The 24,137-nt window shown below is 33.7% G+C and overlaps 2 protein-coding genes across 3 annotated transcripts; one reads left to right on the forward strand and one right to left on the reverse strand.

Moving 5' to 3' along the window:
- The first annotated feature begins 14,376 nt into the window (after positions 1-14,376).
- LOC125222377 lies at positions 14,377-16,916 on the forward strand. Its single transcript, XM_048124936.1, has 4 exons — positions 14,377-14,765; positions 14,923-15,021; positions 15,109-15,753; positions 15,830-16,916. Exons 1-4 carry the CDS (start codon positions 14,439-14,441, stop codon positions 16,868-16,870), a joined length of 2,112 nt encoding a protein of 703 aa, XP_047980893.1. The 5' UTR covers positions 14,377-14,438; the 3' UTR covers positions 16,871-16,916.
- A 106-nt stretch (positions 16,917-17,022) lies between these two features.
- LOC125222378 (7-methylguanosine phosphate-specific 5'-nucleotidase A-like) lies at positions 17,023-21,302 on the reverse strand. Of its 2 annotated transcripts, none has more exons than XM_048124937.1 (11): positions 21,211-21,302; positions 20,859-21,024; positions 20,018-20,078; positions 19,727-19,859; positions 19,393-19,516; positions 19,105-19,161; positions 18,895-18,991; positions 18,234-18,441; positions 17,695-17,755; positions 17,280-17,415; positions 17,023-17,189 (listed from the first exon to the last, which is right to left on the reverse strand). In XM_048124937.1, the coding sequence occupies exons 1-10, from the start codon at positions 21,273-21,275 to the stop codon at positions 17,335-17,337; spliced, it is 1,053 nt and encodes a 350-aa protein (XP_047980894.1). In that variant the 5' UTR covers positions 21,276-21,302; the 3' UTR covers positions 17,023-17,189; positions 17,280-17,334. The 2 variants fall into 2 exon arrangements, with proteins under 2 accessions (XP_047980894.1, XP_047980895.1); XM_048124938.1 differs by having other exon boundaries at positions 20,859-20,988; positions 21,211-21,295.
- Positions 21,303-24,137: the final 2,835 nt, after the last annotated feature.

The following is a 24,137-nucleotide window of genomic DNA, read 5'->3' on the forward strand; positions in this document are numbered from 1 at the left end:
TATTTTGTGGATATGACAATAAATGCCCACAAGTCTCTATGTTTAATTGTTTATGATGATGCTGATTGCCAAAATGGGAGAACCTTTTTATAGCATAAGATTTGTTTGGATTTTGACGCTGGACTTGGTAATAAGCCCAAGTTTACGCGGTCTTATTTGATTTATGTTTATTAATTTATTTGAAATTACTACTGGATCATATCTAAACAGACTGGATCATTTCTAAACTGATTCTTATGATCTTATCTATTACTACCAATTTTGATTCTACTATAATTTTTTATTTGAGGGCACAAATATAATTCGTACTTTAATAGCAAGTCAAAAATTTCTCTGTATCTCTTCAAAAAAAAAAAAAAACTAACTTAAATGTTTTAAAAACACTACTACTACGGAGTGCTCGATATTGGCCTCGGTGTTGTAATTTAATTTAAATTAAATTTATATAAATATGAATTATAATTGGGATTGATTAATAACTAATTGACCGTAAACAAGTTTTTGGGTATGCATAAATAAATTATGCTGGGGCTACTGTACTAGCAAAGGTCAATAGAATTTAATAGTATCTCATTTATCTAGAATAAAGTGTCATTATGAAAATGATGTGTAATATACATCTATTTAATTCATCCATATCCTTTTTCCCATGAGGAAGTCAGCCGTGCTTCTCAACATGTCTTTCCGTTGGCAAAGTGTTAAAAAACAGATAGGGATATACTTTTTCCCATTTTATGGAGTAGTATTTTCCAAATGATAGTACGTATCTCTATATATGAATAAATTTAATACACAAAAACAAAATAAGCAAGCAGCACGACGCTATAGCGGCAGAAAATGTATTAATGTAAAATCGCATTTCATTTTGACTTCAATTATGAGTCGATAGCACTTCCAAAATTAACAATAAAAAGTAAATAAATCACAGAATTGAAATAGAGAGATTGGAGGCACAAGTTGTTCCAGAAATAAAGTGAGAAATGCAAATTGAAAAATTGAGTGTAGTAATTAATCACGAAAGTCATTTCAAGAAAATGTCAAATAGCAAGACATTATGGGCCGATAAATAGGTAGACAAAAAATAAAGGAATAGTGGAGTGGTCAAGTTTATAAATTTAGTCAAAAAGGCTAGTTGATTTTAGGATCCCTTTAATGTCATCAATGGACATCAATAACAATAATCATGAGGGCCACTTATTGTTTTAGAAATAAGATGATGGCAACTTGAGATTTTTAAATTTTATACATCTATTTAAAATTATATGCTCGACTCAAATAATTTTTTCTTCACAAGTAACGTTGTCATGGACTAATACCGAATTAATTAAGTACTTTGCAAAATTTTAAAGGATAGTCAAGGTTGAGTATACAAAATGTGGCATACAAAATGCTCCAAAAAGCCAAAAGAATACGCTTCTCCCTCCCTAAGCATATTTTTTTAGTCATTGTTTTGAGGGTATATTACTACTCTAAAACTTGAAACAAAGTAGTCCATAGATTGGAGGTTGAGTGACATATGTGTAAATGATATACTCCAAAAAGGTGCATAAATGCAGGTAAGCTTTTGAAAAGGCCCTATGAAATTTGTACAGTACATACTTATATATATATAAGGTTACATACTATGTACAAATGATTTATGGTGAAACTTGGATAATACCACATGAGTTAGAATATAGAACATTGAGTAAATCAATACAAAATTTTAAAATATTATGAAATGGAAATAAACCAGCAGTTAATGAGTTAATACATGTTAAAATACGTGTTGCAATCAAATTATGCAAATTTTGTCATTTTGAAAGTCGGATAATTTTGAAATAGTGATGAGATTTGAACTCAAATGTGAGAAATGGAGCCAAAATCACTCTGCAATCCTCTATAAATACCAATTCTCACATCTTTGTCGATGGGAGATAGAATTTCTTAACTTCCTATTCCGCCAATCAATAAATAATGAGAAGTTGGATGTACTATGTTTAATGTTCTACGTACAGTATAATGTTTTTTGTATTTAATTTAGAAATTAAGATTTATTTCGTCAAAATTACTTCCTTAATTCTTTATTTCGCAGGGTTACATATTGAGCATTTGAGACTGCATTTGAAGTGAAGATAAAGATATGGTATTCTTATTTAAAAGATTTATCTGAATGATGCGGCATTTAGTATCGCACATAGGCGGAATTTTCGGTGTGGGGCGAAAGTAGAGGCATTGATAGAGTCAAAGTCAAGATTTGTAATAATTTAACAACTTTTATTTCGGCCTAATAATTTCTTTTTAATTTTAAGAAAACACTTTGAGGGCTCTATTATTTATTTCGTTTGATTAAAATATCTGTCGTTACAACTAATTAGATGATTACTACTACTAATTTTTATTACTAGCGATCATTACAACTAATTAAAATTTTGATTGTGCATACATGATGAAAAGCTGAATTTTGTTTGTTTAAAAAATTATAAGTTTGAGGAAATTTAGGCTCATATAAAATAGAAAGGATCTTACCATCAGCAAGTAGGCGTGGACGGCAATGGCGCCAGGCGGGTTCGGCAGATGGCAGTGGTGGCGTTGGTAGGCACTGGCGGACGCAGTAGGAGAGGGGGAGGGGCTTAAGCCCCTATCCAAATGTTTTTTCTTAATGATTGTTTCTATTTACAAACTTTTTAAAATGATAGGAAATTAAGTTCAGCCCTCACTAAATTAGTGTCATGGAAGATTAAAGCGATAGAAATTAGGGGATAAAAAGGGCTGAAATAAAAAAGTTTAAGTTGCAGAGATCAACAATTCATTGGTTTCCGGTGTCTTCTTAAAGAAGACGATGAAGTAAAAATAATATTATAATAAATTTAACTTTTTTGAGGTCAACGTACATGTAAAAGCGTGCCTACACTTGATATTAGTGCTTCAAATGAGTAGTTGTAATTTTAATTTTTTTTTTATTTTCTATTGATTATTAGAACTTTTTTGGCCGCTAATTTTTATTGTTAATTATTTTTCAAATATGCAAAAAAAATTCTTTTCTATAGTATTATAAATATGAATCGTTTCTGTCTTGCAAAAAAAAGTTCTTTTCTATCATTCTTTATGAAATTTATGAAAATTTGAGATTAAGAAAATGAATATGTAAATATCTTTTGATTAGGTATTTGCTTATCTGTTTTTTTTTTTTTTCAAAAATGTTCCTTATGCATTTTTAAAGTTTTTCAATTGTGAGTTTTTATATGCTATTAATTTCATCCGTCCTTTATTATGTGCCTCTCTAAACATGTTAAGAAAAGTTGGTTGAAAAGAATTTGGAACGAGAGTCCTACTGTTATAGTATTATTAATTTTATAATATAATCTTAGTTATATGAGTTAATATAATGCATGGTCCATACGCAAAATATAGTAAAATGAAATGAAACATTTAATACGAGAAATTTTAAAATAGAAAAGTGAACATAAATTTAGAGACCCGAGACTTTTAGTTTCAGACATTACTTCTCTACCGCTTGATTAACTCATAGTACATACATTTAATATGAGACATTTTAAAATAGAAAAGTGGAACACATAAGATAAACTTTTTTTAAACAACGTGCACTTTCACTATATAGTTCAGCCCCTGTTACCAATTTTATAGTTTATGAGAAATTTTACGTAATCCATCTGGGATGGAAGGAGAATATTTTTGGAAAGAGTGGGTGTATGTATAAATGAAGAAAGAAAGAGTGGGTGTATGAAGGGATAGAGATAGAAAAAGTGGCAGTGTATTAACTGGAGAGAAAAAATTACCAAAAATAGAAATGCGTCATCTTGGCTCGGACAGAGGGAGTATTCTTAAATTTTATTTTGTTTTTTGTTTAATTCAATAACACTCAATCTTTATAATCATAATACTGCTATATATATACGCATCGGGGCATAAGATACTGTGCCGTGTAGGATAATAATTAAAAATAAATATCATACATACATAAGAAATACTTTAGATGAAATGTTATACTCCCTCCGTCCCCGATTAAGAGTCACACTTTGACCGGACACGAGTTTTAAGTAATGTAAAGAAAAGTTGGTTGAAAAAGTTAGTGGAATGTGAGACTCATTTTTTTATATTGGTTTTATAATGTGAGTGAATTGAGTTAGTCGAATGTGAGACCTACTTACTATTTATGGTAAAAATGAAGTGTGACTCTTAATTGGGGACGAACCAAAATGGAAAAGTTTGACTCTTAATCGAGGACGGAGGGAGTATTATTTAATTGCGTTAAAAATATTTTACTAAGTATATTATGATTCAATGAAATATTTAAAATTGTTTATTTTGGTGACAAGATTTTGATATTCACATGTGGCATGTAAAATTGTTGAACTATTTATTTATTCAAATTAGAGTAAAGGCCAAAACTGGTCCTGAACATATGATCATTTTACGATTTTGGTCCTAAACTTTATTTTTTGGATTTTTTGGTTATGTACATTTGAAATCGGATCACAATTGGTCATCCGTTAACAATTCCGTTAACATTTAACGGTTAACGATTTTAATCACAATTTCGACCAATTAAAGCTGTTAATTATGATTACTTACACCCTAATTATATCCTTAATTATTTTAATAAATTTTCATTTAAAATATATAACAAATAATATAAAAAATAAAAATGAAATATACATCCCAATTTAATTAATCAATCATCTCCTTAATTAATCCTGATAATGCTCACCAACATTGATCCCTCCGTCGCGCCAGAGCCCCCTTTCTCCTACTGCCACACCGCCGCCGCCACCAAACGTAAGCGCCGCCCCGCCGGAACCCTTGGTTGCTAAATTAATTCCACCAAACGCAATCGCCGCCGGAACATTAATTTAGGTGTTCTGTTTCTTCTTAATTTTCGGACTTCTCTCCTTCTCTCTATCTCCTCCCTCCAATCCGTCCTCCATAGCACCGCCACCATCGCCGCCGCGCAGCTCACCTGCGCCGCCAGCAGCCCCATCCACAGCCCCCTGAACCCCATCCCCATCCCAAACCCCATCACAAACGCCGCCGACATCCTCACTAAGTAGAACGACCCCAAATTATTTTTGGAAATAATTACATCTGGGGTTCCGGCGGGGCGGCGCTTGCGTTTGGTGTCGGCGGCGGTGTGGCAGTAGGAGAAAGGGGGCTCCGGCGCGGCGGAGTAATTGATTAATTAAATTGGGTTGTATATTTCATTTTTATTTTTTATATTATTTGTTATATATTTTAAATGAAAATTTATTAAAATAATTAAGGATATAATTAGGGTGTAAGTAATCATAATTAACAGCTTTAATTAGTCAAAATTGTGATTAAAATCGTTGACTATTAAATATTAACGGAATTGTTAACGGAGGACCAATTGTGATCCGATTTGAAATGTACAGGACCAAAAAATCCAAAAGATAAAGTTTAGGACCAAATTCGTAAAATGGTCATATGTTCAGGACCAGTTTTGGCCTTTACTCTTCAAATTATATGATGTTTTCCTCTTTATGTGTACATCTCATTCAAATTGTATGAACTACTCCCTCCATCCCGCTTTAGGAGTCCCGGTTGATCAATTTTGGGCGTCCCGCTTTAGAAGTCCCGGTTGAGATAAATTAATAAAAATGCCTACAAAGTGTTAAAAGTGGGTCCCAACATCCACTACAACTAATAAAAAAGTATTAAAAGTGGGTCCCAACATCCACTACAACAGTTAATTATTGGACACTCATTTAAAAGTGGGTCTTAACACCCACTACAATATTCACTAAACACTTTTTTCTTAAAACATGTGCCCGACTCAGCCGAGACTCCTAAAGCGGGACGGAGGGAGTATTTATTTATTCAAACTATATGATGTTTTCCTCTTTGATCCTTAGCCGCATCCTTTACGTGTATATCTTATTATGATTAACACATGCACTTTAATTCTTAGTCGCACATCTCCACTTTGTCATTTGTTTTATTTGATTTTATTTCACTTATATAAAAAAGTAAAACCGTATACAATCGTTTTGCTGGATATGAGATGTTTCATTTAGAGTGGGTTGATAAAAGGACGGCTCCTACAGCGAAATCACTCGCGTCGCACATTATCTCAAAAGGGTGATTCCAATCTGGCGCTCTGATAATTGGTGCTGACACGAGTCTGTCCTTGAGCAACTGAAATGCCTTCTTGCACCCTTCGTCAAAGACGAATTCCACATCGTTGTGTAACAAATGAGTGAGCGGTTGCGCGATTTTCGCGAAATCCTTGATAAACCTCCTATAAAAACTCGCATGACCCAGGAAGCCTCTAACTTCCTTTTGGTTCGTGGGGTAAGGTAACCTTGATATCACATCTACCTTTGCCTTGTCTACTTGTATTCCTCTTTCGGAAACTACGTGACCCAGAACAATACCTTCCGTCACCATGAAGTGACACTTTTCGAAATTCAGAACTAAGTGCTTCTCTTGGCATCTCTTCAACACTAGATCAAGGCTGACCAAACAAGTGTCGAATGAGTTCCCGTATACGGTAAAATCATCCATGAATATCTCAATGCATACTTCCAAATAGATCCGAAAAAATGCTCATCATACACCGCTGGAACGTTCCTGGTGCATTACACAATCCAAACGGCATTCTTCGGTATGCATAGGTACCAAAGGGGCATGTGAACGTGGTTTTCCCTTGGTCCTCTGGGTTAACGCAGATCTGGAAATAGCCACCGTATCCATCAAGGAAACAAAAATACTGCGTGCACAGTAAGGAATAACAAGTCTCCTAGGTCCAGTGAATCCACTATATCACAAGGTCTAGGAACTCACAGATCGTTGGAAGATCTCGGTCGTCGGACACACAGAATACCACTTCAAAAAAAACCCTCAACCACGTATACTAAAATTTAGCACAGGGAAGTAGGGATCGATTCCACAGAGACGGATGCGAAATGAACATGCTCAAGGATTCGAAACTATTTTTGGGTTGGCTGCTGCCACGCACTTTTTTCGGTTGAGGAAATTAGACTAAACTTGGAATTTAAATCTGCTACGCTAACAGCTAGATCTAGGCAAAACGGAAATCATGCATGTAAACTGGAAACCGAGACATTCACTAGATCTAAGAAACTATTCTAAATTACCTAGACCTGGGAAATAAACTGACGGTGGAGACTATGGCTGAAAAAGCAGAGTACGGACGAAAAGCTGAAAAACAACTAACTAAAGTACTAACTAACAGCGATTTCATCTTCTTCAAATAATTTGCATAAAAACTCAGTAGAAACAGAGATGAAATGTGACCGGAAAACAAAACAGACTGGATTTAAGCAATTTAACGAAGAACAATTAAAAACTAAACAGATCTACGGCTACTAGACGAAGTAAGACAGAAAGGAAATAGAAAACTCAAAATCCATGCACAACTTGAATCCCCTGTTCAGATCCAACCTCGGATGCTAAATCCACTCCGGATCCAAGCATCCGACACGAACTCCGGCCAAAAACATACCCATAGCTACAGAATCGCCAAACAACTTCCGATCAACAACAACAACACAGATCTACCGCCGTATTCCTCAGATCAAGTACAGAATTGACCAAAACAGAGATTAACATGCAACTGCCGAAATAAAACTTCAAACAAAACAGAATCAACGTAGATCAACACAAGATAAACACCATCATGACAGAAACTAAATGCATAGATAAATCGGTAAATAGCCACAACCAAATCGACTTCCAAAACGTGAAGTTCGAACGAAATAAAGTGCAAAAAAAAACAATGTAAGTAGATTGTTTCTTCGCCCTTCGCAAGGACGGTGTTACGACTGACTTTCTCGGAAGATGAAACCCTTAGAACCCTAACTACCCCAGAACTCCCATTTCCCAAGTGTGTGTTTTTGTGTGTGAGCTAAGAGCGAAAATTGTATATTGCGTGTGATGCATGCTCCTTTATTTATAGGCGTTGAAGTGGGGCCCAGCGAGGTATAGATAGTCTTTGTTGCCCTCAGCTATTGACTCCCTTCTTCTAGCCATTCTTTTCCCTTCAGTTCTGCTCACTTTCCTTCATTTCCTTCGCTAGTCCGTTTCCTCCGGCTTTTCCTGGATCTAGCTATTCCGTCACACACCTGGCTTAAAAACTGTGTTAGACCCAGTAAAATATAGTGTTTTTCACCACATAACCGATGCATGAAATTAGCCTTATCAGACATCAATAACAATAATCATGAGGGCACTTATTGTTTTAGAAATAAGATGATGGCAACTTGAGATTTTTAAATTTTATACTTCTATTTAAAACTATATGCTCGACTCAAATAATTTTTTCTTCACAAGTATGTGTGGAAAACGTTGTCATGGACTAATACCGAATTAATTAAGTACTTTGCAAAATTTTAAAGGATAGTCAAGGTTGAGTATACAAAATGTGGCATACAAAATGCCCCAAAGATACGCTTCTCCCTCCCTAAGCATATTTTATGACGCAACACCTCAGGTAGCACTTCACTAAATTTGTTAACTCATCTTCACTTTTAAATTTCATAGTAACTACGACTAGCACAACATAAGACACATTGATTCTTACGATAAACTCGATTATGTTATAGGGATTCTACAAATGAATACTTATCAAAACTATATGATCCCTTCTTGAATGGATCATATATACAAAGTCAACATTAAAAAATAGTACTACTACTTAAATAGAAAATCTCAATTATGAGGTTTTTTAAGCATTAATCCCTGAAAATTTTAAATTCTAAATATTTCGACTGTAAGCAATTATCTAGGTACAATTGACATGATTTAGCACCGTGAGAATAATTTAAACTTCAATTAGGGATTGATGGTCCTAACATTCTTGGATCCTAACCAAAGTTTAGGAGTAAATGAAAAGCAAATCAATTGCATTAGTATAAAATAAGGAGGGTGCAAAGTGGGGAAACTTTGTTTATATATGGTGGTCGGTTTGATATTTGTATATTGCATTAGTTTGGTGTTTAAAAGAAAATAAACTTTTACATGTGGCTCACATTTGTTGCTTTGGAGGTGCATCAATTATGTGCACTTCCTCTGGATATTTGGGGTCTCATCTTTGACTATTAGGTCATTGAATAACTTATTAGTGCAATAGGTCACCCCATTAGATTATTGCATTCTTCTCCAATAGTTTATGCATAACCATTTTATTAAAATATGAATTTGGGGCCATGAAGAATATTAGGTATGGGTGTATGACATAGACAAGTAGGGGATAAACCAGAAAAGTTGCTAATAAATAATGTGGTAAATACAAATGGAGAGAATTCTCCTACCTTTCAATACCACACACTTCGTAGTTCGTACAACATTTTAAAATATCATTTTAATAATGATATAATAAAATAATTATGATGTGATAATCCCTAAATAATCATTTCAATTAACTTACTATATATAAAAAAATGATTAATATAATTACAATGATTCGGTTCATTTATCATCCTCTCGTGAGTACTTATGTTTTCATTGAAGACGTTAAAGTCAATATTATTTAATTTAACTAAAGAGAAGATCTAAACCTCTTTATTTGTCCTTATACCACTTTTAAAATGCTTTTTAGTTCACAACAATCTTTCCTTCATCTCTGTAATTTATTGAGAACAAGTGTGCATAACATATAATGTAGATTATGTTTGTATTAATTTACAAGGACAAAATATAAAGTACTTTGAAAATAAATAATTGTTCCTTAACATTAATGCAGATTTTTGAATTGTGCAAATACCGTTGAAACACCATCAAGCTTCAAAATCGGCAAACTAATTAAGAATGTGAATATGTGTATTGTTTTTATTAATCACAAGGGTGCAGACACGGACAACAATATGGTGACGAATTTACACTCAAACCGAGGGCCTCCTCGAGGATGATCGGGTGTAGCAGAGAGCCCCTTGCCTTATAGTTTCTTAGGGTTTTTACTTTAGAACATTGGCCTCCTTTCAATATTATGCATTCAAAAAGCATTATTACCTAATAAGGGTGTAGCTTTACGATTAAGAAATAAGGGTTTAATTCAGAACATTGACCAGGTGTAGTATGTATGTTTCTTTCTCAAAACTATATTTCAGGAGTATAAGCAACAAAATAAGGCACACATATGTTCACATTTTGAAAAGGATGCAGAGAATTAACCATATTATTATCACTTATAATAATCAAATCAAAATCCAAATTCCATTTTAGGAATGCTTAATTCCACACTCTTCTATAGCTTAGAAGAGCAGGAAGTGTATTAGCAAGAGGTGGTTGCAAGTAATTAAGTACAATTAAAAGTATATTTAAACTTACATACCATGTTTTAGATCAACACTCCAAATCTATTTTGAGTTTGGTTTTGTATATTAAAAGTATATTCAAACTTACATGCTATGTTTAAGATCAACACTCCAAATCTATTTAGAGAGTTGGTTTTGTAAGCATATAGTAATAACCAAGAATTTGAACAAGCTCAATGTTGAATTCGTATATATAGTGATATTAACAAATAAAATAGCGTAATTAATCTTTGTTGAAATTCAATCGATTTCATGAAACCTCAAACAATAGCTTATGTATGAGTCAATCCGATTTGATTTTTATATAAGTAATATCCAATCTTAAAATAATTTTTTAGAAATAACAAGAAAAGATATTAAAGCATTACATAAACGTTTACCAATCTTGAAATAATCTAATAGAAACAACAATAAAATATATTAATGAATTACATGAAATTTCTAATAATAGAGTGAAAAATTACGAAAAAGAAAATATTCCCACAAAATCAAGTTTCGCCCAAATTTAATTCGACGTGGCACACATGGATGTTTGCATCATCTTACTGTCGATTCCCTTAAACGACATAGTAGTTTATAGCAGTGGTTGATCCAACAATGACCAAAGTCCGAATAACAACAAACACACTCTTTATATATTTGCAGTTAATTTCATTTTTCGCTCATTTACGCTATTCTTTTTTATCTTACATTTAAATATTGCACTCCAAATTAAAATTTTTAGATCCACCACTAGTTTATAGGATGAACTTATAATGTCATAAAAAATACACAATCTCTATTTCGCTGAAAAATATAATTGGAGTAGTAAATTTACTAGTAACAAGTTAAAAGTCACTGTATTTTTTCACTGCATTAAAAGTTTGTGATATGAATTGATAAAAAGTTGATGTACTACTATTTTTTTTTGGCTATTAATCCTTTTTAAAATGTCAAACTTCAAAACCATTGAATTTCGGTACTATTACATATTTTTCGAATTCCCTCAATCTAAAAGCGACGTTGGAATTTAATTAGCCACCACGATCAAGAAACGACGCCGTGGTATGAACAAAGTCATATAAGACGTTCTTTCACAATAATTATTTAGGTCCAAACTCTTTATTTATTTGCACTATAAAAAGTTACTAATTTATGAATAAAATGTGAGAAAGGGTAGAAATACAATAGAGACGTACTTACAATTTCTTAATTAGTAATATTTGATCTGAGAAAGTATAATTTCACAAATGCAGTAAGCAACAATATGATGAGATTATTATCCGGTTTTTATTATAATCAAGTACTCTGTGTGCTACACAAATTTGGAACGCAGTGAACTTAACCATTAGTAATATTTTTAATTCTAATTTTAAATTTTTAGATCACTTATTCGCGGAGGGATTGTGAAACAATATACTCCCTCCGTCCGCCATTAGGAGTCCCGTTTATGGACGGCACATACTTTAAGAAATGTTAAGAAAAGTGGATGGAAAAAAGTTAGTGGAATAGGGGTCTCACTTGTATATATTAGTTTTAAATGAAATGCGAGTGGAATGAGTTAGTGGAAGTTGAGACTCTATTACCATATATGGTAAAAGTGAACCGGGACTTCTATTCGTGGACGGACTAAAATGGAAAAACGGGACTCCTATTCGCGGACTGATATGATAATTTTCTAAAAGTTAACAAAAAATTATAATTGATCAGAATTCAATTATTTTTTTCATTCGATAGGTTTGAAAGTTATGAGATGGATTAAAAAGTCAACCAAAAATTATAAAGTACTACCTCCGTCCATCAAAATTTGTCCCACTTTGATCCGACACGGGTTTTAAGAAATGTAATGGAAAGTAAATTGAAAAAGTTAGTGGATTGTGGGTCCTACTTTTATATATTAGTTTTATAATAAAATATGAATAGAAATGAGTTAGTGGAATATGAGGCCCATTACCAAAAATGGTAAAAATGAAATTAGACAAATTTTGGTGGACGGAGGTAGTAAATGACAATTACCCTTTGAAATACGAACCAATTTTTAGGAACGAGTGTTTGGTAGTAATAAACACTAACAGCGTGGATTTATTTAAACTGAAATTAAATCCTATAAACTTGACCCAACAATATGTTATGGCATATGGTATTGGCATATGAAAGAAAATAGTATTTGTATTTCTAAGTCTCTATAACTATTATATTCTAATTTCTAAATGCAACTATTAAATCCAGCCACTCACATCAAGCTTTCAAAGACAAAAAAAGAATCCTACAATATACGCTATCCAAGCGAAGCAAAAAAGTCTTTCAATCACGAGTAAAAAGTAATTAAGACAAACAAAGAAACAAAAAATATAAAAACAAAATTATTATCTCACCTCCTATCGATATGTATTTTAAAATTAGCGTGTTAGGTAAATCACTTGGAGATTTATCAATAACGATGATCTGATTACCTAATATTGTCACCTAATAAATTTTCCACTTCGCAATTATTTCATCATTTATATTTTATAAATTTGGTATTGGGTTGTCAAATTAAAATGATGTGGTTGGATATAGTGTGACATTGTCGCATTTCAACATAGATGTTGTAATCAATATGGGTGGCACAATGCCATGCCTCCATCACCATTTTGCACCACAAAATGTGCACTTTATGAAAGTGGATTTCATTCACTCCCTTGATTAGACATTTTTTTTAAAAAGTAAAAATAAGTATTATGGCAAAGGAGGTCCATGAAATTTTCATATGTCCACTCTCCACTACGTCCGGTAACAATTGCTACCCACTTTTATTGCACACCATGTGTTATTACAAACATATATTAATATATAATAAGATAACTGAAATAAGTCAATAAGAAAATCAAATTCAGAAGATTTATCATTAATATTTTCAATATTTTACGAGTCTCCAACAAATATGTTTTTTATTTGAAAATATCATGTAGAGTATGATAATGTGTAACACATGTTCCAAAAATAAATTAATACGGACAAAACAATCAGAATTGAACATGTGTTTCATTCGAAGAAAATAAAAACACTCCAGAAATTGTAGTATTTGACTTTTCTTTATGTTTTTGAGTAGATAGTAGTATTATACGCGTTCGTTCCACACGTTTCCAAGCACACTAGTATGTTTCTAAACTTGAAACCTTCTTAGAATGAATGAAATTAATAGATTCATAAATTGGCTAATTAAATTAATTAAGGTTAGGACAGCCCTCGTGTTCGGACAGTGTGTTTATCCTTGTACCATAATTTCTGATTTATTATCAAAAGAGAAAAAAGAAATACCACAATAGTTGAGATTTTTTGTGTAAGGAATTTATCTACCTTAGGATCCAAGCAAGATTCTAATCAAATGACGAGTCTTTTTCTAGCCTCTTACAAACGATTTTATGAAAAACAATGAATTTCTAGCTCAGATTTTATATGTATACACATACATTTGCTTGAAAAAAAATCTTTTATAGATGGACACACATAATCGCTATCGTATTTTCACCATTGTTCGTATTTTTCCCTCATTTATGGACAACTTATTACCATAAATTGTCCAATTTACTTCTTTGTTAACATGGTTTTGTTTTAAGTTTATTTTAATTGTAAAAGTAGTTCCCATTTTGGTTCTATATTTTCTATCCTTAGAGCGTGATGGCCAATGTATCTAAGTGTAGTAGCACTAATGTATAGTAATGAATACTCACGTACTTTGTGGGATCGACATCTACCTTACCTTATACTACTAATTCATACCCCTAGTATTTTCGAAATGAGAACTTATGAATTACTCCTTGATAAGGACACTTGCACACCACAAGGGCAAAACCATTTTTCATATTTCAATACGAATCTTTTTATATATTATTTATAACTGAATTTTTTTTGTAAACTTACAATTTTGTTGATGACTATGAAGTGGTACAATATATTTATTGAATAATTAAACCGTGAACCGGTAAGTTTGTTAGTTCGGACCAATTTTCCAATTTTAAATCCACAAATTGTGAACTAACGTTCAAATACTCTACTTTGATAAAGACCCTTTTAACCGTTCTACTCCTAAAAAAAAACAGATTAGATTCTATATAAACGCAGTGGGCTTCTCCGTGTGTCTCTGAAAGAGTTGATAAAAAAGTGAAGAGAGAGGAAAGGAAAATGGTGGTGAAGATGATGAAGTGGAGGCCATGGCAGTCGAAGAAATTGGAGGCGAGAATCACGGTTCATCATCTGAAAAGCAGCTTGGTAGGCGATGATGATGAGTCCAACTCCAGATATTCGGTTCAAATCAAATGGAAAGGCGCCAGAGGGATCTCTTTGACTTCTCTGAGGAGGAAGAGTGTGAGAAGGAATTTCACAAAGGAGATGTTGTTGAACCAACATGGAATTGCTTCATGGGAAGAGGAATTCCGTTGCTTCTGCGCTTTCTCTGCTAACAAGGACGCTCTCTTGCATCCATGGGAGGTCTCCTTTACCCTTTTCAATGTCAGTTCTCTCTCTCTCTCTCGTGTGAACAATTTTTTTTATTAATTAAAAGCAGATTAACCATTACTACCTCAACCACTAAAGTTGAATTGTAGTTGAGGTGGAATAAGTGGGAGATTGATGTTGACTTTGTGACAAACTTGTGATGCTAATGCAGGGGTCCAACGGTGTAGCCTCTGCATCATTGAATCTTGCAGATTTTGATAAACAAGGAAGAGACGTCGATATTCCTCTTGTCATCAATGCTTCTCTTCATGTAACCAATCTTACCCAAATTTAGCTCTTTTTTTTTCAATCACAGATAACTAAATACTACTCCTATTGTGTTCTTCTTGTGATGCAGCTCTCAATCCTTCTTGTTGAAGTGAGAAATGTCCAAGATCAATCTGAACCAGCACCAAAACCCATTCTCATGTTTCCTCGATCACCATGCTATGGAGAAATGTTCTCCCCGGAGAAACAAGATCTCTCTACTCTCAAGGCCAGCCCCATCAGAGTCAACATCTTCAAAGGTCTCTCCGCGCTCAGGCCAAAACGAGCCGGTCAAGATGACGGCAGCAGTGACGGGAGGAGCTCCGATAGGAGTGAGGGCGGCCTCTACCCACTCGACTCTGATTCGGACGACCACGGATCTGGTGAAGGGCTCTCCGAGGAGGATTCTGGCGACAGGAAGTCCTTCAGTTATGGGACTTTGGCTTATGCCAACCATGCCGGAGCAGCATTGGCTCACTCAAACACGAGCAGCGGGGAGGATGAGGACTGGCTCTACTACACCCATCACACCAAGCCCACTTCACCACCCGATCATCCAATGCAGGAGCAGAACTCAAAACGTCGGCTTCTGCCATGGAGGAAGCGGAAGTTGAGCTTCAAGTCTCCTAAGATGAAGGGGGAGCCGTTGCTGAAGAAGTTCTATGGTGAGGAAGGCGGAGATGATATTGATTTCGATCGAAGGCAGCTTAGCTCCTCTGATGAGTCCACCTTAACGGTATATTTTCGATCATCGCCATACTCGATTCTGGGCGGTTGAAATATGTTACTGAATTGGTCTTTTACTCGTGCAGAAAGATGGGGAGAACTCTGCCATGTCCATCTCTGCGTTTGGAGACGATGGTTTCACCATTGGCACCTGGGAAGACAGGGATATCACGAGCCGCGATGGCCACATGAAGTTGAAAACAAAAGTTTTCTTTGCCTCAATCGACCAGAGGCATGAGCGTGCAGCTGGTGAGAGTGCATGCACAGCTCTGGTTGCTGTGATCGCTGACTGGCTGCAATCCAACGACAATGAGATGCCGATCAAATCCCAGCTTGACAGCCTCATCCGTGAGGGATCACTGGAGTGGAGAAACCTCTGTGACAACGAGACGTACAGGGAGCGCTTCCCAGACAAGCATTTTGATCTTGAGACAGTGTTGGAGGCGAAGGTCCGGCCACTTTCTGTTGTACCTGAGAAATCATTCGTTGGATTTTTCCATCCAGAAGGATTGGATGACAAAGGGTGTGATGTCCTACAAGGTGCCATGTCATTTGACAACATATGGGATGAAATCTCTGCATCTGCATCAGAGATGCCTCCCTTGGCTCACCCTCTAATCTACATCATCAGCTGGAACGATCACTTCTTCGTCTTGAAGGTCGAACAAGATGCATACTACATCATCGACACTTTGGGTGAGAGGCTCTATGAAGGGTGCAACCAAGCCTACATCTTGAAATTTGACAGTAATTCCGCAATTCATCAAAGGAAGAACGGCGATAAACCAGAGGAAAACGACGATAAGGAGGGCTCTACTGGGAAAGAAGCGGATACCAATAATCTTGCTGAAGGAAAGAATGCGGAAGAATCAAGCGTAGTCTGCACGGGCAAAGAGTCGTGCAAAGAGTACATCAAGAGCTTTCTAGCTGCAATCCCCATCAGGGAGTTACTAGTTGACCTGAAAAAGGGACTGCTGGCATTGACGCCTCTACATCATCGCCTGCAAATTGAGTTTCATTACACCAAATGCCTGCATCCACAGAATGAGCTTCTGGAAGCAGAAGTAGTAGGTGATACTCAGGGAACCATACCATTGGAAGAAGCATTAGAAGCTAAAAATTTGTAGAGATAAAAACCCCTTTTGAGTTATGTCTAATTTTCATGTTTCTACATGACAAGGTATAATGTGTTAATTGTGCGCTAAGCTTAGTTTTAGCTTTCCTAACCTTTGGCCTTCACATCAATAACCAATTTTCGGAGAAATGTAAATGAGTTGAATAAATATAAATATTATCCTTCTTTATATACTTCCATTGAAAGTACAATATATTTTAAGTATATGGATACATGATACTGATAGTCCTAGTGGCTAATGTCACAAAGAAATTGCCCCAAAACAGATAAGATATCATGGTGCGATTGACTCCCGAGGTTGAAGAGAACACCTGCATCACATTCCAAAGCAATATTACTAAATCTTTCTCAGCACACATAATCAAGGAAAACAATGGAAGCATCAAATCCAAAGAACTCACTCGATCAAAATTTGGCTGCAGGCAGGTACAGTCATTTCATTTTGGGAATAAGGGATCACTGATTACCACATCCATTACTAACAGTTGAGCAAAGCTGAGATGCAAGCTTAACAACTCCCCACATGGATGCATCGTTCTGTTTCAGTAATCAATAAATTTATATATTTTTGTTGATAAGGATTTGAGTGATGCATGTAACAGACAGATACACAAAACAATGAGGTGGATCTACAATATAAGCTGATATCCGGCAACTCAACTGAGTTCCGTTATGGATAGTGCTGCAAGGCTGCACCATTTTCAGTCTTATTATGCCAGAAATTTTAACAGATCTACGGCAAAAGTCTGACGTAGACCATAGTGGTGGACAAAGGTGAGCATACATGTGGAATTTCTGAACTGTGCTGCTACTTACCAAGTACACAACATCGAAGGCTTTCTGGTAGCTGTCACTTGAGCTCTCAATGTTGTCGTTCCTGCATAAAGTACTTTCAGGTGAGACAACTAAAGATGTGTCATGAATGCATCAGAATGATGCCCTAATTTTTCAGCTACAATATAAAAAAGAATGAAAGATGATAGTAACAAAAAATAACTCGATTATAAATGTCAAACTTTGGAAAAAAGTAGACACAAACCTAACTTAATAGGAGAGACTAGAGAGAACAATCCACTGGTTCAGTAGAAACACTGACTTTAGCAAACACATATCAGAGTTAATGAGGCACTAAGTAACAATAAAATCAGGAATAAAAGTTTAGCAGCTTTATAAAATCATAACTCATGAAATATTATTCAAAGATAATAGTATTCTGTTATCTTGGTAATGGTTTAGATTTTAAAAAAAAAATTGGAAATAACAACCATCAGCATTCTCGCAGCATTCTCGCAGCATTAGATGCAGCAATGAGAGTAACATATTCATAATATTTTTTACCAGAATTTATAACTCACAGGAATCCCACTGATATTCTTGTACTGTAGTTCAGACCATCAGACATTCCAAGATCTCCAATATGATCACCCAGGAGTAGTACATTAGTTCTCAGTTTCACAGAGGAGGCGTCAGGCGTGGAGTCTTCTGAGTAGCCAAGCTCCTCATGAACCGGACCAGCCATGTCAATTGCATGCTCATTCTTATTCAATACATGGATTGTCTTTCCTGTAACAAAGAACAATATCCAGATGATCTGTATTCCTCAATGATGCAAAGGAAGGAACACATGCAGGAACACATGCAAGAAGAAAGATTCTTGCACTACCATCTTTGTCAGTCACTGAAACAGTTTTGGAAACATGAAAAGATGACAATCTGAAAACAATGTTTCGAATAAAAGCCGTTTTTGAAACCTATAGCATATAGAATTAAGTTAGTATCTGGAGAATCAAGAGAAATTGAAAATTTTGTCATCCAAGCTAAAGAGTTTAGATATAAAGACTACAGTGCATACAACTGGCTGCGAGTTTGAGGCTGAAAAGAATTTTTGATGTACAACAACAAATCAACAGTACAAAATCAATGCTTTCACAACAAGAAAATCAGAAAAAAGGCACAGCAGATCATTCTACTTAATTAGTTATCCTTGTAAGTTCTACGCTGTAATAGGAAACATACCCTTAAATGATACAAGGTTACCATTCTGGTCAAAAACCATTCGATTGGATACAATTCTAACATTCTTAAAGGGCCTATGAAGTTTTTGTCTGAACACCTGGTGAAAAAAGCATAAAAAATTAGCATCCACTATACAGTATCCTCAAAACTATACATAGGTGCAAAGCCTCACTAAAATCAGACATGGGTAATTGGAATCTAAAGGCTAACCTCTTCAATAATATCTGCAAGTCCAGCAGAAAATATAAGGACCGGAACATTACTTCTCTGCAAATATATGATATCATCATTATAACTTTGCCCTTAAATTTAGGTTAGCATAGAGTATAAAAATCAATCAGAATGGAAAAAACAACACATGATATAAAGTATATTGGAATGTGGCACAAAAGTTACAGGAAAACATCATCTCCCAATATGTGCATATGTCAGTAAACAAAAAATAAATAAAACTAAATGAAAAATTAATGTAGGCTCAGGGATTCTGGTGATGTCTACCTCCAACAGTTCAAAAAGTTCAGTAACCCCATCTCTAAATGCAATCCTTGATTTTTCCACGGAGCTCTTTATTGCATCAAAGTTGAGTCCTCCCTCAACAAGAAGGCCATGTGTTTTTTCCCACCTGCGTATACAGACTCAAACACTTCAACTCCCTCAGAGCCAGTTGAAAACTTTCAGAAATTTAAACATTTGATAGAAAAAGTATTGAGGAATAATATATTGGACGGCTTAAGACACTTCCAGTCTCTAACAAGACGAGCTAATAATGAGGGAGCATATGAAAGTGAAACATGGTTGTAATTCCATTCTTAGGATATGTAAGGTCACATACCACTCTTCCATAAGTTTTGCTTTCTCGTCAAGAGGAATGGCAGGGTCAATTTCTAATGGATGGTAATGATCATATAATTCTTGCCTCTTTAAATCATACTCAGGATTTCCCTGTTGCAGGAGGGCATGACTACCTACAATTTTAGTATTTAGCAAAAAGTTAGTATGGACATTAAGGGTTCCGAAGCCTACTCTATAGGTGGCTATATTTGGAATTAGTGAAAGAACAGTCAGATATAAATGAAATGGAACATGGTGGACCATATCCCAAAATGTAAAACAAGTAACATACTATGCCCTCGCTGCCCATTGACCAAATACTTAGTTAGTGTGGCGTCAAAATCTGCAATAACCTGACATTTTAAAGTAGGATACATGTTACATATACGCACAGATGGCCAAGAAGTACGCACATGTTAATAAAATGCCAACCCTCAAAAAGTGGACGATATGAATAAGTATAGAGAACAAGACATCAGCAAACATGACTGAATATAGAAATCAAATAGTAGTACTAATTTTTTATACATTTACTAAATCTTAACTAGCTTCTCTTATTATTTATTGACTGTGCTCTCTAAAAAATTTTCACAATTTATAGCTGATAATTATCTTGCAGGTCACCCCCCCTAACTTTGTGTTCCCAGATGCCTCTAAATTCTTATGTAGATATATATCCAGTTATAACTGAGTCTGCCTAAGTATTATTGTCAATTCGTATTTTACCTTTTATGTAAATATCTGAACAAAGTGTAACTATATAATAACATTGCACTTACACTCTAGCAGCCATTGTAGTTTCAATTCTAAACAAGTAGAATACGGCTAAATATTTTATGTCAGCCATCACAAAGGACCAAGAGTTATTTTCCATGAAATAAAAGATTTGGAAATCACTAGTCTCCGAGCAATGTTAATTTCAGTTGTAAGATATCTTATATCTTACAACAATTCCACAAATATATACTAGTATGTAGCAGTGTAGCACATATGAACACAATCTGCTTACATATCGAGGTTACACAGATTAATATAATTACCAATTACAGAAATTCGAGAAGTACATTATCTGGTTCGAGCGCAGAAACATAACAACTTTCCACCAATTATGATTAATCTAGACGAAACAAAACCTGCAGCTTCGAAGTGCCATCGCGTAGAATAGATGATATTTTGGTGTGTAGCAATTGAGGGTCTCCCACCATCACTTGAGCACCATCAAACACAACATGTTCCATAGTTTCACCTCGATTGTCAGTGTTCCTGCAGTAGTTTCTATATGACACCCCACACTCTCCTCTGTGACATACATATGTACACACTAAGCCATTTTCCAGCTCAATAGCAGATCAAAACAGCAACAAAATCATAATAACCCATTCCAAAAACAACAGCGTAACGGAACAATTTTTAGCGGTTTATCATATAAATGAGAGCAATGCGATACAGATTATGCGCGAAGAGAGGAGAAGAGCGGTGAATTACCTGATTCTAAGGTGGAAAGGGACGAAGCGAATGGGGAGAGAGGAAATTCGAAGCCAGTAGCTCATCAGGAAGTAGACTGCTGTGGTATTTGATACTCCCTGTTGCAAAAGATGGGTAGGGCTGAATAAATAATAAAATAAATAAATAGTTAGTAATATTAATATAGGGGAGTGATGTATTACTAACTAATAACTTAATTGCTGACTATAATTAAAAAATAGTATTAATTAGATATTCAAATTAAGGGCTTAGATCATTAATCCCCAAATGTCAATACGATCAACGAAAAACGTCAATAAGGCCATAGGATTAATTCCAAAAAATATCAATAGGGGTATTAATGTCAATCAACTACATGTTTACTTATAACTAACTTTTAAAAGAAATCCCAAAACTTTAAATACATATAACATATATCAAATTAAAGATAATTTCATAAGGATCCAACGATATCCTACATGCATATGCTGCGACGTTATAAAATTAAAAAAATTCAAAATTTTTTAATTTTTTCGTAATAGCAGAAATGTCAACATATTATATAAAATATGTCAATATAATACATATAGAATGTCAATATACGGAATGGGTTAACATTCTAAAAGCATTGCGTTGACATTCTTAAAGCATTGTGTTGATATTTTTAAAATACTATATTGACATTTTCATCCAAAACCCTAATTTGGAGTTTTTTTTTATCTTTTTAATTTTATTAATAAAAATAAAAATTACACGTGGCAAATTGTAGACCACACGTTTTCTAAAATTCTATGGCCTTAAATTAATTGTAGTTAGCAATTAAATGATGAGTTAGCAATTGATCACTCTCCTATTAATATAAACATAAATATAAATAAATAAAATAACGTAAGAGTGTGATTCAATTAAAACACGTGGGAGAAACTTCAAAATGTGCGTGTTTGAGTAGGAGTTGATGAAAAATGAAAGAGAAAATATATATGGACTGAAATTTACAAAATGATTAAAGCATTACTGGATTATAAAACTATGGAAAAGAATGTCATGTTGTACAAACTAGGTCATCTTATCTTAATTGAACATCCCATTTCAATAGATTACCTAAACCAAATTTTAATACTCCATCCATCTCATAAAAATATATACATTTGAAATGATACGAAAATTAATACATAATTGGTAAAGTGCGAAAAAGGATGAAAATGATAGTTAAAAATTTTAAACAGTATTTGTGGATAGTGATTAGTGAGTATTCATCTCAGTAGGTAATCTCAGTAGGTCATCTTATCTTAATTGAACATCTCATTTCCATAGACTACTACTTAAAACAAAATTTTAATACTTCATCCGTCCCATAAAAATATGTGCTTTTAAAATGGTACGAGAATTAATATATAATTAGTAAAATACGAGAGATGATGAGAATGATCCACTCAAAATTTAAAATTGTTAATGGATAGTGAAGACCTACATTATTATTAGTGTTTAATGAGTTGTAATGGTGAGTTAGAGTGGTACAAATCGTAAATAAATTGATATATATGAATATGAATAATGAGTTGAGAACAAGTTTTCATAAATGTAAATGTCCATATTTTTATGGAACATATGAAAATAAAAATGTATATATTTTTAGAGGATGGAAGGAGTACAATAAAAGCATTTTAAAATAATTCCTCATTTATACCATTTGTCCGGACATTGAGGTTTATTCTAAGGTATCCCTCGCATTTTATTGAAGGAGAATGAAACAAAGTCGTACTAAGATGACATTTTCTTTGGCAATATAAACATGAATGGTTTCTATTTTGTTGAGGTAAAAATTGTAACTTACTGTATTTAATTTATCATGATCACAATCACGAGTAAAATTTAGTGGTCAAGCATGATGACTTGGTATGTCCCACTTATCACTATTTGACATATGGATAAAGAAAGATTTTAGATATTCAACATATATATGGTATTTAGAGTTTAGAAATGGAATAATGTTTGACAATTTTAAAACTTTCCAAACTGTTAAATGGACGATTAATACACGCATATATGTATAGTAATTATATAAAGGTGATTGATTTAAGATATGATGGAACTATTCTTTTTTTTTTAATGGAGTATATATACATACATGAATAAGTGAGTATTGCATAGATATATCGAAAAATGATAAGATGAATAACTTAAAATTTAATTTTTCTTTTTTACTTATATATGTAAAAAATTTAAAAAAAATGTAATGATAAATTAAACCATAAATTAATCTTGCTAGCACTATTAAACAGTACAAGGACAAAATTAAAATTAATCTTGCTAGCACTATATGCACAAAATTTTAAAAATTTATATAGTTTTTGTTTTATTCGTGGTTTTGTGTAAATAAATAAAAAAGATAAAAATACAAAATTTAAGTAATTATCTTATTGTTTTTTAATACTCCATATACTCCATAAAATAAAAATAATAGTAGAATAATGCGATTAAATCTTAATCAATTACCTTTAATGTAAATAGATATTGAAAATAAATGATATTATTATATTTGTAGGTGTATTTATTGTCCATTTAACAGTTTGGAAATTTTAAAATTATCAAATATAATTCTATTCCTAAACACTAAATACCATATATAGTTTAAATATCTAGAATATTTTTTGTCTACATGTCAAATAGTGATAAGTGGGACATACCAAGTCATCATGCCACTTGTCTTGACCACTAAATTTTTACTCATCATCACATAGTTGGATTCCAAATTTTTGATTGAATTGAGATTGAAAATTTTCCTTAAAGTTCATGTCATACCAAAAATTAGTAAAAGTTAACAAAATGAAAGTTCAACCTGAACAAATTAAGTTAAAAACTATAAATAAAAAATTCGAAAGTTAAAGCTATATAAAATAAATAAATAAAGTTGAAATTATAAATTATAGTACTACGTGCTAACTTTT

Source organism: Salvia hispanica, chromosome 4 (assembly GCF_023119035.1).
Source record: "Salvia hispanica cultivar TCC Black 2014 chromosome 4, UniMelb_Shisp_WGS_1.0, whole genome shotgun sequence".
Taxonomy (NCBI): Eukaryota; Viridiplantae; Streptophyta; class Magnoliopsida; order Lamiales; family Lamiaceae; genus Salvia; species Salvia hispanica.

Bases quoted from the DNA above. Each gene is read 5' to 3' on its own strand.
- LOC125222377 (XM_048124936.1), top strand. From the start codon at position 14,439: ATGGTGGTGAAGATGATGAAGTGGAGGCCATGGCAGTCGAAGAAATTG. The intron at 14,766-14,922 runs GTCAGTTCTCTC...ATGCTAATGCAG, and splicing joins TCTCCTTTACCCTTTTCAAT to GGGTCCAACGGTGTAGCCTC. The intron at 15,754-15,829 runs GTATATTTTCGA...TTACTCGTGCAG, and splicing joins CTGATGAGTCCACCTTAACG to AAAGATGGGGAGAACTCTGC.
- LOC125222378 (XM_048124937.1), bottom strand. From the start codon at position 21,275: ATGAGCTACTGGCTTCGAATTTCCTCTCTCCCCATTCGCTTCGTCCCT. The intron at 20,079-20,858 runs GTTTTGTTTCGT...TTAAAATGTCAG, and splicing joins ATGGCACTTCGAAGCTGCAG to GTTATTGCAGATTTTGACGC. The intron at 19,162-19,392 runs GTAGACATCACC...ATATATTTGCAG, and splicing joins AACTTTTTGAACTGTTGGAG to AGAAGTAATGTTCCGGTCCT.